Below are 12,340 nucleotides of genomic sequence, written 5' to 3' on the forward strand. Positions count from 1 at the left end.
CCACCTCTTGGATAGCAAACATTGACATCTCCTAATCTTTTTATGTACCTAGCCTAAGCAGCTCCTGATTGATTGTGTCTTGTGAACAATCTAATATCACATGCCTATTTGTATAATATTTGTATGTATCTGTTTTACACATAACTATTCATTTGGTCTGCTCTGTTTTGCACAATACTAGCACATTTTTCTTCCACATGCAGATGTAACTCATTGCATCTGGTGACAATGACCAAAGGCTCCCTATGAAGGCCTGTACACATGACTGTGATATAAATTATATTCTTACCACTCCATCAAATTAAAAAGAAGATTAAGACAGCTTCAGGAAATCACTTAAGCAGATTGACTGATTGAAATGGGATTTGTCCATGTGTGCTATGGTAATTTCCCACATACCAGCCTAAATCACTGCTCTGAGTAAGGGTAACTGAAAATCAATTGAAGGTAGCGCGTTTGATGGTGTGATGTGAGCAGCTTATTCAGTAGATCACTCTGGAAATGTGTGATGCTGTAAGCTCTCAAACTGGCACGAGGAAAATTATTTTAACAGTATAGATCACCTTATAGATTGTTTATTTTTATGTCTTGTGTCTTTCCTCTTAAAGGACTTGGATTAGGAAAGTATGCTTTGACCACCTTGGCACTTCTTTTCATTGCTGAGGATGGGACACAGCGTATCCAACACTGTCCACATGAGATGGATACCTAGTCTGAACTTGCTATAGACACTGCTCTGTTCCTTCCAGCCCAAACTATTCTATAATTCTGTGATCTCTTATTGCCCCAAGAAATCTGCAGTGGCCTGATAATGTGACAACCTGCAGGACCAGAGTGATTTCAGTCACATCTGCATTCTAGAAAGGCAGAATGTGGTAACTAAAGTGACCTTGGGCAAGTTAATTCATTACACATCCTGTGTTTCTAGTGCATGCTGGTGGGGAGTGATAAAGCACTTCATGTGCTGAACACCTCATGTGATAAGGAAAGACTTTGTTGTTGTTCTCTCTCTTTCCCTGTGCTCATGGAGTTCTGATGTCATTTTTCTCTCAATTGCAGGTCACTTCATGGGTAACAACACAGTGATTGATGTTTTGAGGAGAGAAGGGTACGAGGTAGAACACACTCCAGCTGGACAAGCCATCAACAAGTAATGCATGCTTTTATCTAGCTGAGCAGCCATTGAGAGGGTGGGTTTGTAAACAATCATGAAGAGGTAGCGGCTGCTGGAACTATGCTTAACAGTAAGCTGAACTCCCTCTCTCCTTCCCAGCAGTTTGCTTTTCTCTTCCATGAGCCAGTTTGGAAACAGCATTTTATTTGGCTTGGGTTTGTTTTCTTGGTGTTTCGTTTGGGGATTTTTTAAAAATAAAATAAAAATAATCCCTCCTCTCCCCATAAGTGTTTATTTCTTAAACTAACAGTCATAAACTATGCATGCTTGGTTCATCAAATCTAAATGCTGTCTCTGGAAGCCACATAGGATTTGAGCCTCTTCTTTCCTCCCTTCTAAGTGTTTGACTGCCCTGCCTTTTAACACTCTCTTACACTGCTGTTTCTGATTCTCTGTAATTATTCTCTCTCAGCCTAGGATCTGACTGTCCAGAGTCCAACCAGCCTCTTTGCAAGCTTGTCCTCATTACTGGTTGCTCTCATGTCCCCTGCCCTCTTCTGCATTTTTAAACCAAGGTACTTGCTGTTCTGATTATCTTGCATATCCTTAGGGATATATCCTTACTGCCTCCTTTATCTCTCAATGGGGTCCTTTATGCACCTCCATGGTTTCAGTAACAACAAAATGCTAAATAATCTCTTCCTCCACACTCTACTGAAAATTACATGTGCTCTTGACTCACCTCTTCCTGGACTTCTTGCCACCAGCTTAGGGTCTGCAATCTTTGTCTCCCCTTCTCCAGACTCTTGCAGAACATGTGCTCTTGTGTCTCTGAACTATCGCCACACTTCCTTATAGTCACTGCTAAAAGACCACAATGGAAAAAAGGTTTGATCCCAATTATGGTACTGTTCCTCTTTATCCTGTGTCATGCATGCTGTCCTTCATTTCTGTCATCTCTGTCCCCTCCCAGCATTTCTGATACAGAGCTCTCAGGCAGGACAATCACCTTCGTGCAGGGGGTACAGTGCAGAGTCTTGGTCTGTGCCAGGGGCTCCCCAGTGTGGTGCAAAATAATACTACTAGATGTTTTTCTTGTATTCTGGTTGCTTCATATTTCTCTTTGCCACCACTTTGCTGTGTTCAGACCATGAGAGTCAAACTCAGGCAGGTTGTATTTTTGCTGTGATTCTTGACACGGTCCTACATCATTAAGTCTACATACACTGAAACAAACTGGGCCAGGACTCATCCCCATAAGTACATGAATGCAACCCCTAATTGCCAGCAATGGGCAGGTAGTCTGACATGGAAAAGCCCAGTCTGCTGTTTCCTGTGCTCTGGCTAAACAGGAGGTCCCTTCTGAGGTATATTGTAGATGTCTGTGTGTAGGAACACAGAAAGACCCAGGGTCATTACGCATGTTTTCTTTTAACAGGCAAACTGCTGCGTGCTGCCAGCAGTTAGACAATTTCAGCTGTAGACAGGGCTTCCTGACGTGGCCTGCCCATCTGCAGGGGGAAGGGGATGAATGCCCATAGTGGAGTGTGGAGGCAAAGCAAGGAAGGCAAAAGTGGTGTTCTACCCATGCAGGAGTGTGAAGAACAGTTTATAAACGGTGCCATAAGTTCATTCAGTCTCGACTGTCTTATTTTGTGCTTTAATTATTATTCCTTGTTTTAGAATGCATATATATATATATATATATATATATAAAATATATATTCATCACGCAATCACAGCTGTAATTGAGATGCTTCCTGACTCCTGCCTTAGCTGCTGTGCTAGGAGAGGGAACTGACCTTGGGGAAGACAGATGTGCTTTTGCATCTGTGTCCCTTCTCTTGTAGTTGCTCAGTCTGTCCCTGGAAGAATTATCTGCATGAAGTGTTGCAAAGGGGTTTATGTGTATGAGTGTCTGTTGTTAATAGTGTTCTGACACTGCAGAGATCAGAACAAATGGCTGGCCATGCAGGATGGAGGTCGTTCTGGCTGTGCTCGTAGCAATGCTGAGTTCCAGAGTGGTATGGTCATTAGTTTGGTAGAGGAGGCTGCAGGCAGCAAGGCACTTTCATCTTCAGGGAAGGCCTGGTGCCCACTCTGTGATTTGCATAATTAAGGAGCAGACAAAGTAAAGAGAAACTGGGAGAAAGGGAAGCATAAGAAGAGATCAAATCAGGTCACTGGAGACAACTTGGGGGGTTACTCTGTAAGGCAGATTTAGAGTGAGCTGAAGATGCTGTGGAGGAGAGCCATGACACTTGAGAGGTAATAAGGGATTTTGAAAGAGACTGATAGCCTAAGACCCATTCTGTGCCAGTTTCTGTCACATAAAGTTCACCACATTATCAGTTTGTGATTTTTCTTACAGGAAATAAGACCAAATTACCCTCATTTTCCATCTACTCTCTCCCTCATGTTCCAGTCCACAACTTCATTTCTCCTTTTCCAGGATGCAGCTTCTTTATTCTCCATCAAAGAGACGTGCTCATGGTGATGGGCTGGCTTGAAAACCGCAGCCATGCTAAAACACATCTCCTTCTGGACCTCTTCCTTTTGATGCCATTGCAAGGCAGAAAGGAAACAAACTGTGGTTCTGGGAAGGTTTAACTGATTGAAGCCAGCTTTCTGCATAGTGGTCTGTAGTCATCTGTTACTTTTCTGAATTTCAGCCCAAGCCAGTCTCTGATATTGTTATGTTACAGAAGACTGCTGCATCTCTTCTCTTTATGAAATAGCCATAAAGATCAGTCAGATATCTCTGTTGTGCTCTCTGTATCCACAGAGTGGACTGAGTTTGTGAGTTTGCCAAGATGCTCATGAACAAGTAAAAAAGGGGGAATTGCTTTGTTTTAAGCAATTGGAAGGCTGTGCGCCAGCAAAGCCATGAGTGGATAGGAGACCGCAGACTGCCTTGGAGTATATATGAGGAGGTGTTGCTTGCTCTAAACGTAATGAAACAGAGCTTGAATAATCAGGGTGGAGCTGATTGATTGTTTCTTCAATGTATCACCTTTTCATGAAGCTAGGTCAGCATAGCACTAGAGTTTTTTCTGAGGGCTCGACTGAGAGATCCTTTGGGCTTCCAGGATTTGCCTTGTGAGTGAGTTTGTGCATGTACATAGTCTTACTGCAGTGTCTCACTTGCTGGAGCTGTTTTGAAATTCCAGATAATGCTACTAGCCTACTACAGGTTCTGTGCAGCCAGAAAGCTGTTAGTGCAGATCAGCTGAAGGCCTGACTCTTACTCTGTCATTACTTGCTATAAATGTGTGCAAAGCTCACTTCTGCATTGTGGGAGAGCTGCAATTTCTCAGCCTTCTCCCTTCCATACTCATCTGGTATAACCCTTCATAACTGCCATTTTCTCTTCCTTGGTGTGCTGCTCTGACTGGCAGGACAGCATTGTCTCCTTTTGCAGATTAGCGTGATGAAAGTAAATGCTTACACTAGAAGTCCATGCCACAGTAGGAATTTGAGCTCTGGATTCTTATGTGTCAGACATGTCCCCTGACCTGATGTTTTTTAAAGGCTGTGCATTCGCTGGTCTGTGCATCTGGTTTTACGAAAGAGAAAATGAGATGCTGGTGAACTTGACAGCTAGTCTTCTTCCAGTTTCTGCAGATGGGAAGGCCCAAAGTATTGCTTAATGGTATATTGAGCTATTCCCTTAAAGATGTTAATTTGCGAGATCTATTTCTGAAGCCATGACCACAGTCTGTGGACTAGTTTATTGCTTACCTTCTCCACCAGTGAGAACTGTTGATCTAGGACTGGCTCCTTCAGCTAGAGTACCTTAGTCATCCTGTCCCTGTCCCATCCCCCTGCCCCTCATGTTGGCTTTGGGCAGGAATTGCTGAAGGGAATAATCTGATCTATGTTCTGGAGTGCATCAGGCTGGAGGAGTGTGGTGTGACTTCCTCTGACTTTGAGGGTAGTTCCTTTTTTGTCTCTTTCTAGATACACAAGGTTTTTCATACCCTGAATTATTCCACCCTGAGCCAAACTGTGTTCTTTCCTCAGTTCCAAATTACCTCTTTTCCAAAGCTTTTTTTTTTTATTAAACAGAACTATTTTGATCAGAATATTGTCTTAAGAAAGAGGGAGTAGGAACACCAGGCAGAGAAATAAGCATCCTGCCAATATAGTCAGGGAGAAACACCTGTTTTATATGTGCCTTAATGGGATCAGTACAAGGATTTTGCCTCAAAGCCTTTTCAAATATTATCTGTGTTCCCTCCTTCTTCCAACAGAAACCACACCCAAACCTTATTACCCTTTTCATCGTCACCATCAGCACATGGCCCCTATGTCACACCTCGGGAGCTCCCACTGCCATTGCACCCTGGGGAGACAGAGGAGGAGGAAGGCCTCCCACCTCACCTCCTGCTCCCTGACAACACTGACATGCTGGAGAAGGTAGACAGGAAGTACAAAAAAAAGAAGCATCAGAAGAAGCAAAGACCACGACAGTTCAACGAACTCTGGGTTCGCCTCGAAGAAAGGTAGCCGATGGCTGGGGAGGGAGGAGGGTTTGTTTTGCAAACTGGACTTTAACTTAGACTGATTAATCCAGTACACCAGGCTTCTGCAGGGGCTAGACACATGCTGAGTGCATGATCTGACCTTCTCCCTCACCATGAATCTTGCTGAAACATGTACTCAAGGCTGCTTGTGCTTTCAGTGCCAAAATAGCTTCTTCTGCTTGTTGGGTTTGTGGAAAATTAAGCATAATACAAGTGAAAGCATTATCTAGACATTTTGCATTTAGGCTTGAGGGATTGTGAGCACATGGTAATCCTTTTTATCACAAAAAGCTGGATCCAGTAGTGAATGGTACAGATTAAAGCCTTGCAGCTTTATCCAAGAGCTGCTGCATATGTGGAAACTGCCATATCTGGCATATGTGCTCCTCACATTCAGACAATATTTATGCAGTGTCTCTAGTCTCTGTATTCTTCCAGTCTTAAAAAGCACGTGAGCCCCATGGCATTACTGGACATGTGGAAAGGTGGGTGACAACCTTATGGATGATGGAGATCTGGAAAAGTGGGTGACAATGTAATGGATGATAGAGTTCATATAAAGAACAGAGTGTGTTACGGGGCAAAGGTTCACATATACTCCCTAGTTTTCATCCAGAAAAGATTATTCACCTACAAGAACTGCAGCAACCTGCAAAAAAAGGACCAATTTCTCCCTCACTAGCTGTACTTAGGCTTGTGGCTGAATGTGTACTATGTTTCCCTCTTGTCAGATGATATACAGAGCTGAGTCTGCTCTCTTCTGCATTTTGTGTCTCTGTTTGTATCTCTGCCATACTCAGGTTGAAAGCATTTTATTTTTGTGGTACTGTAAATATCCAGACAGGTCTGGATGATGGAGAAAAGCCTTCAGTTCTTGAAATGAAACCTCTATATTATTATTTCTTCCTGCTCCCCAAGGTACTGAGTATATCAGGATTCTCCTATGCCTCTACTGTCACATCTGTTAGTCCAGCTTCATCACTGCTTCAAGTAATACGTTGCTCAGGCTGGCTGCGAGCAGGTGCAGCAGCTATTGTTCTGTTCTAATGATTCAGCCATTGTTAAATCTTAGAGACTAGACTCCTTTTCCTCTTTTCTAGAGTAGTTTTGCATCCTCTCTCTGCTCCACCTTCCAACCCTAAGTGTGAGTAGTTTGGAAAGAAAGGGACACAAATGCAAATGGAGATTTGGGTGTCCACTGACAGACCTACACAAAGTCCAAGATTCACCAGTGCAACAAATCCTTGCATTGATCATATATGATTTTGCCTTTTAGTGTATCATTTACTTTCTATTAATGTAGTTGCTGACAGCTGTTTGTTGGATGGGTCTTTGGAGCTTCTGCTCACATTCTGTTTAGTTGAAGCACTAAAGAATGGTTTGGAGTCTTTATGATCGCAAGCTTCACGCTGCCTGCACTCTGACATGTTCAGTTTCACACACAGTTGTTCCCATAAAGCTTAGGGAAGTCTCTGGGTGCCTCTGATGTGAGATATACAAGAACTTACAGCATCAGTTCCTTCAGAAGAAGAGGGAAGATGGGAGCATGTGCTACTGTGACTAAATTGGAGGTACATTAGGGCTATATGCTGGATTGCAGGGAACTATTTAGCAAACTACTGCGTAAGTATGGGAGCAGTAAATGCCTTCTTTCCTTTTCTTCTTTTGTAAATATTTCCTTTCTTCCCCTATTAATTAAGTTATGCTAGAAATTTACCCAGGTGCTAGGTGACAAATTCTCTTTAGGGGCGAGTCCTTAGTAGCAGAGAGCTGGAAAATCTACAGATGGAGCTGTTGCATGACAGCACTGGTAAAGAAAAAGCATGCTTAATGCTGCCTGGAAGATTGTTGCACCCTCCACTGCAGAGGTAAAGCAGCGAATGTCAGAGAAGCAGCTGCCATTCATGCACAGCCCCCACCTGTGCATTGGGTTATCTTTGTAAAGCAAGGAGAACCACCACCTTCTCTGCCCCAATACCCACATGTACAAGCACACCGTGCCGCTGCGGGCTGCCCGGACAGGCATGGGCTGATCTGACAGCCCCACCTTGTGGCACAGACGAAATGTGTGCCCAGGGAAATCCAGCCTTCCTGGGCTTAAACTCACAGGTGTGCAGGGCATGTCTTGGTCATGTGGTTTAACACCCAGCCACTCACTCCCCCTGCCCCTTGGTGGGATGGGGGAAAGAATCGGTAGACTGAGGAAACTCATGGAGTGAGATAAAGAAAGCTTAGAACTATAGAATGTCCTGAGTTGGAAGGGATCCACAAGGATCATCAAGTCCAACTCCTGTCTCTGCATAGGACAACCCCAAAATTCACACCGTGTGTCTGAGGGTGTTGTATAGTCTCCTCTTGAATGTTGACACACTTTGGCCATGACTGACTCCTTGGGGAGACTGTTCCAGTGCTCCACCACTCTCTGGGTGAAGAACCTTTTCCTAATATCCAATCTAAACCTTCCCTGGCACATCTTTCTGATATTCCCTCGAGTTCTGTCATTAGTCACCAGAGAGGAGAGATCAGCGCCTGCCCCTACTCCTCCCCTTGTGAGGAAGCTGTAGACCACAATGAGGTCTCCCCTCAGTCTCCTCTTCTCCAGGCTGAACAAACCAAGTGACTTTAGCTGCTCCTCATCTGGCTTCCCCTCCAAACCCTTCACCAACTTTGTGGCCCTCTTACAGACACTCTCCAGTAGCTTAATATCCTTTTTATCCTGTGGTGCCCAGAACTGCACACGGTGCTCCTGGTGAGGCTGCACCAGTGCAGAGCAGAGCAGGACAATCACCTACCTCACCTGGCTGGCAATGCTGTGCTTGTTGCACCCCAGGACACGGGTGGCCCTCTTGTCTGCCAGGGCACACTGTTGGCTCATGTTCAACTTGCCATCAACCAGAACCCCCAGATCCCTCTCTGCAGAGCTGCATTCCAGCATCTTGTCCCCTAGTCAGGACACAGCCAGGGTTGCTGTGTCCCAGGTGAAAAATCTGGCACTTGCCATTGTTGAACTTTATATGGTTGGCAATTGCCCGGTTCTCCAATTTTTCCAGATACCTCTGCAGGGCCTCTCTGCCCTCGAGAGTGTCGACAGCTCTTCCCAATTTAGTGTCATTGTTGAAGTTACTTAGTATTCCCTCAAATCCTGTGTCCAAATCATTTATAAAGACATTGAAGAGTACTGGCCATAAGATGGATCCCTGTGGAAGCCTGCTAGTGTCTGGATAGTTATTCAGAGTGAGCTCTTAATGAGTTATGAGTTATTTTGAACTCATTTAGGTAGCTGTAAGTCAGAAGCAATGCTATGGAAATTAATAGAATTTAGAACTTGGAGCCCCGGAGGAGAGCTTGAACAAGTGACATTTCCGCTTCTAGTCTGGATATGGAGACAAGAAAATAACTGCCACCGACCAACTGCAGGCAGTAGTTTCACAGTTCAGGGCATTTATTAATAATACAGTAAGAAACATAATCCTTATTCCTCCATATAGTTGATGACTGCCCAGTTCTCCAATTTGTCCAGATCCCTCTGCAGGGCCTCTTTGCCCTTGAGAGTGTCAACAGCTCCTCCCAATTTTACATCATCAGCAAACTTACTCAATATTCCCTCAAGCCCTGTGTCCAAGTAATTTATGAAGACATTGAAGAGTATTGACACTATGATGGATCCCTGCAGAACCCTGCTAGTTTAATATGTAAAGCAAAAGCTGTGTATGCAAGCAAAGTTAAATAAGGAATTCATTCTCTACTTGCCATCAGCAGACAGGTTTTCAGCCACCTCCAGGAAATCAGGGCTCCCTCATACATTAAAGTTACTTGGGAAGACAATTGCCGTAACTCCAAACGTCCTACCCGTCCTTCTTTTTCCCCCAGCTTTATATGCTGAGCCTGGTGTTATATAGTATGGAATATCCTTTTGACCTTTGGGGTCAGCTGTCAAGCATGGCTTTCAATCCACTGCCAAAGAGAACAACATATGTATAGTATTTTACCATCCTGATTCTTGACTTGCTATGATGTGGAAGCTCCCCCAATTCAGGGCAGTTGGTATTAGCAGTCTGGAGCACACAAATTTCTCTCCTCCATCACATGTTGCCATGATGGAAGTTCAGCATCATGCAGGCTCTAATTCAGTTCTGGTTCATCACCACATTGGAGTCCTTGTTACCACTGGGAGATACTGTGGGATATGGAGATCTTTTCGAAGTGGCTCTAGGATGTATTTCTGGAAGTGACTTTTCCTCTCCTTAAAGCATGTCATGTAAAGTAATTCCTATGTAATTCCTGACCTGTGGAAGGGAACTTGCAGTATAGGAACAAGTTTGGTCCATGCTAACATACACGTACAGAAGCAAGACGGGAGAAGATGGATTGAGCTGAAATTAGGTGCCTCACTCCTGCTGTGCTCAGCAAGTCTCACTGCAGTGACACTTCTCTCCAACAAAGCTTGTTTTGTTCTCCTTGCGTATTTTCTGCTTAGCTGAAAGGTGCTAGAAACATGGTTTTCTTACTCATCTGACTGCATGTGAGCAATGGGCAGGCTGGCTACATAGATCTGAGTACAGAGCAGGTGTTTTAGTGTTCCCATTTACCTTCAAGACTGCTTCACAGTTTAGCTGGGCATCACTCTTGTCCATGTGGGCTGGTGTGTGAGGTGCCCATGCCTGTGGGGAAGGGACAAGGCAGCACTCTCCTGTGAGGAGATACAGGCCCTTGGTGAGCATGGAACCAGTATGAGCAACCATTGCCAGGAGTCCAGAAGACTGACAACGGGGCAGAGGCTGACTACCTCCTGCTCTGTGGGCATCAGGCCGTTCTGGGCTGCATCTGGACTGACATTCTCCTTTTGCCTTGCAGTGCTACAGACCCTCCTCCCCGGATCCGCATAATTAATGGCTACATCACGGTTGAACCCCAGCCCTGGGGCCCCAGATGGTCAAGTCACACTCACACCCATACTGGCAGTGCTCACCAGCTTTCCTGTTCTCTCTTCCTTCCACTGCTGACTTTGACTTTGCATATGATAAGGCTGCATTGAAACACAGAGGGAGCTGAGTTGCAGGCTTTAAAAAGCAAAAACAAAACTTATGTGAAAAAAAAAAAAAAATAGAAGACACCTATTATTTTGTGTGTTCTTAAACTGCCTCCTTTTCCTGAATCTGGATCACTGACACTATTAACTGGGTTACTCAATATGGGAGAAGATATTTTAATCAAAGTGTTACTTATTCTTCACTTGCGGAAGAATGATTTCATGTAAACCCATAATACTTTGGGGAGATTATAAGTCACTATGACATAGCTGTTGTTTAGCTGTATGAGGCCAACTAAATTACATTTTTTTTTCACCTTCAGTGCCTTTTAAGAAGATTTATACACCACTAGCTTGTTTATTATAACGGAATATTTTGGTCATATGAGGACAGCTGAAAAAGAGAGGTTGGTACTGATAATGTTTTTAGTTTTTGCCTGTTTGGGCTCCAGATTACATATAAGGTTAATGACAACACCTGCTACAGTGGAATAAAACAGTAAAGACTTGTGAACAGAATGTGTCTGCTGCCTGTTTGATTCTGTTGTAAGGATACACCTGAATGTTCAATGGCCTCAGGTTCCTCCAGGGAAGATTCAGATTGGACATTAGGAAACACTTCTTTATGGGAAGGGTTGTGAAGCACTGGAATAGGCTGCCCAGGGAAGTCATGAAGTCACCATCCCTGGAGGTGTTTAAAAGAGGTGTAGATGAGGTTCTTAAGAATATGGTTTAAGTGCTAGATTATGGTAGGTTATGATTGGACTTGATGATCTTAAGGGTCTCTTACAACCAAAATGATTCTATGATTTTAAGTCTCATAAGCACAAGCTAGTGTACATTTAAGAAAAAAAAAATGCCCAGAGACCTTCACAATCATACTGCTGGATGCTTTCAAAATTCCCAATAAGTGATTTGAGAAGTGCAGATGCAGGTTTCCTCTCTCTTTCTAAATCACTAATATATTGTTCTTTTATGGCTAGATTCACTTTTGGGGAGGAACGGCTTTCTATTCTACACAGGTAGACTTCAGTCTAGGAAATCCTTGAAAGTTTTCTTACTTAAGTCCTTTGCTGTGTGTTTAAAATGAATATGCTTTTGACTGTTGGATGTAGGAAGCTTGCAACTCATGCGGGTTTTCTTTGCTTGTACTTGCATCCTCTTGTGATCACACAGACTCATTTTGTGAGAAATACATCCTTCCCTCCTTCTAGAAGGATTTTATTGTCTGGGAAGGTCTCATAAGATTCATCCATGGGAGAGCTTGGAGCCAATGTGCTGAGCCTGATACCTTGGAAACACAGTAGTCACTTGACCCAGTGGAGCAACAAAAACTCAGGTTTCCAATGCATACACATGTGTTTTGCTACTTTTTTCATTGCTTATAAAAAGTACCTATTTTTCTCATCCTTCCAGTGCACATTGGAGGAGGACCAAATGGTTCTGTATTTCCTAACAGGCTTTTTTGTCTCTTGATCTCAAGTTTCAGTCCTGCTTCAGAAGCACTGAACCTGAACAAAGCCTCAATTTGCTGAGGAAAACAAGGAATGAGAGGCTAAATATTGCAGCTTGGAGCAGCACTCTGGGGAATGAAATACCTGAGCTCAGGTGGAAGACGGCACCATCTCATTGTGTATTCCTTCCCATAGAGAATACTACAGGACCTCAGGG

General features: G+C 43.8%; 1 protein-coding gene across 1 annotated transcript in view; it reads left to right on the forward strand.

Annotated features, from left to right (window-relative positions):
* The window catches only part of TRABD2A (TraB domain containing 2A), an 81,763-nt gene extending 70,876 nt beyond the window's left edge, over positions 1 to 10,887 (forward strand). Inside the window, exons 5-7 of the mRNA XM_080362422.1 lie at positions 1,060 to 1,150; positions 5,368 to 5,619; positions 10,495 to 10,887. Of these exons, the coding sequence (XP_080218548.1) occupies positions 1,060 to 1,150; positions 5,368 to 5,619; positions 10,495 to 10,675 (524 nt within the window). The 3' untranslated portion in view covers positions 10,676 to 10,887. The remainder of the gene's footprint in view (positions 1 to 1,059; positions 1,151 to 5,367; positions 5,620 to 10,494) is intronic.
* Positions 10,888 to 12,340: the final 1,453 nt, after the last annotated feature.

This window comes from Nesoenas mayeri (genome assembly GCF_963082525.1).
Source record: "Nesoenas mayeri genome assembly, chromosome: Z".
Taxonomy (NCBI): Eukaryota; Metazoa; Chordata; class Aves; order Columbiformes; family Columbidae; genus Nesoenas; species Nesoenas mayeri.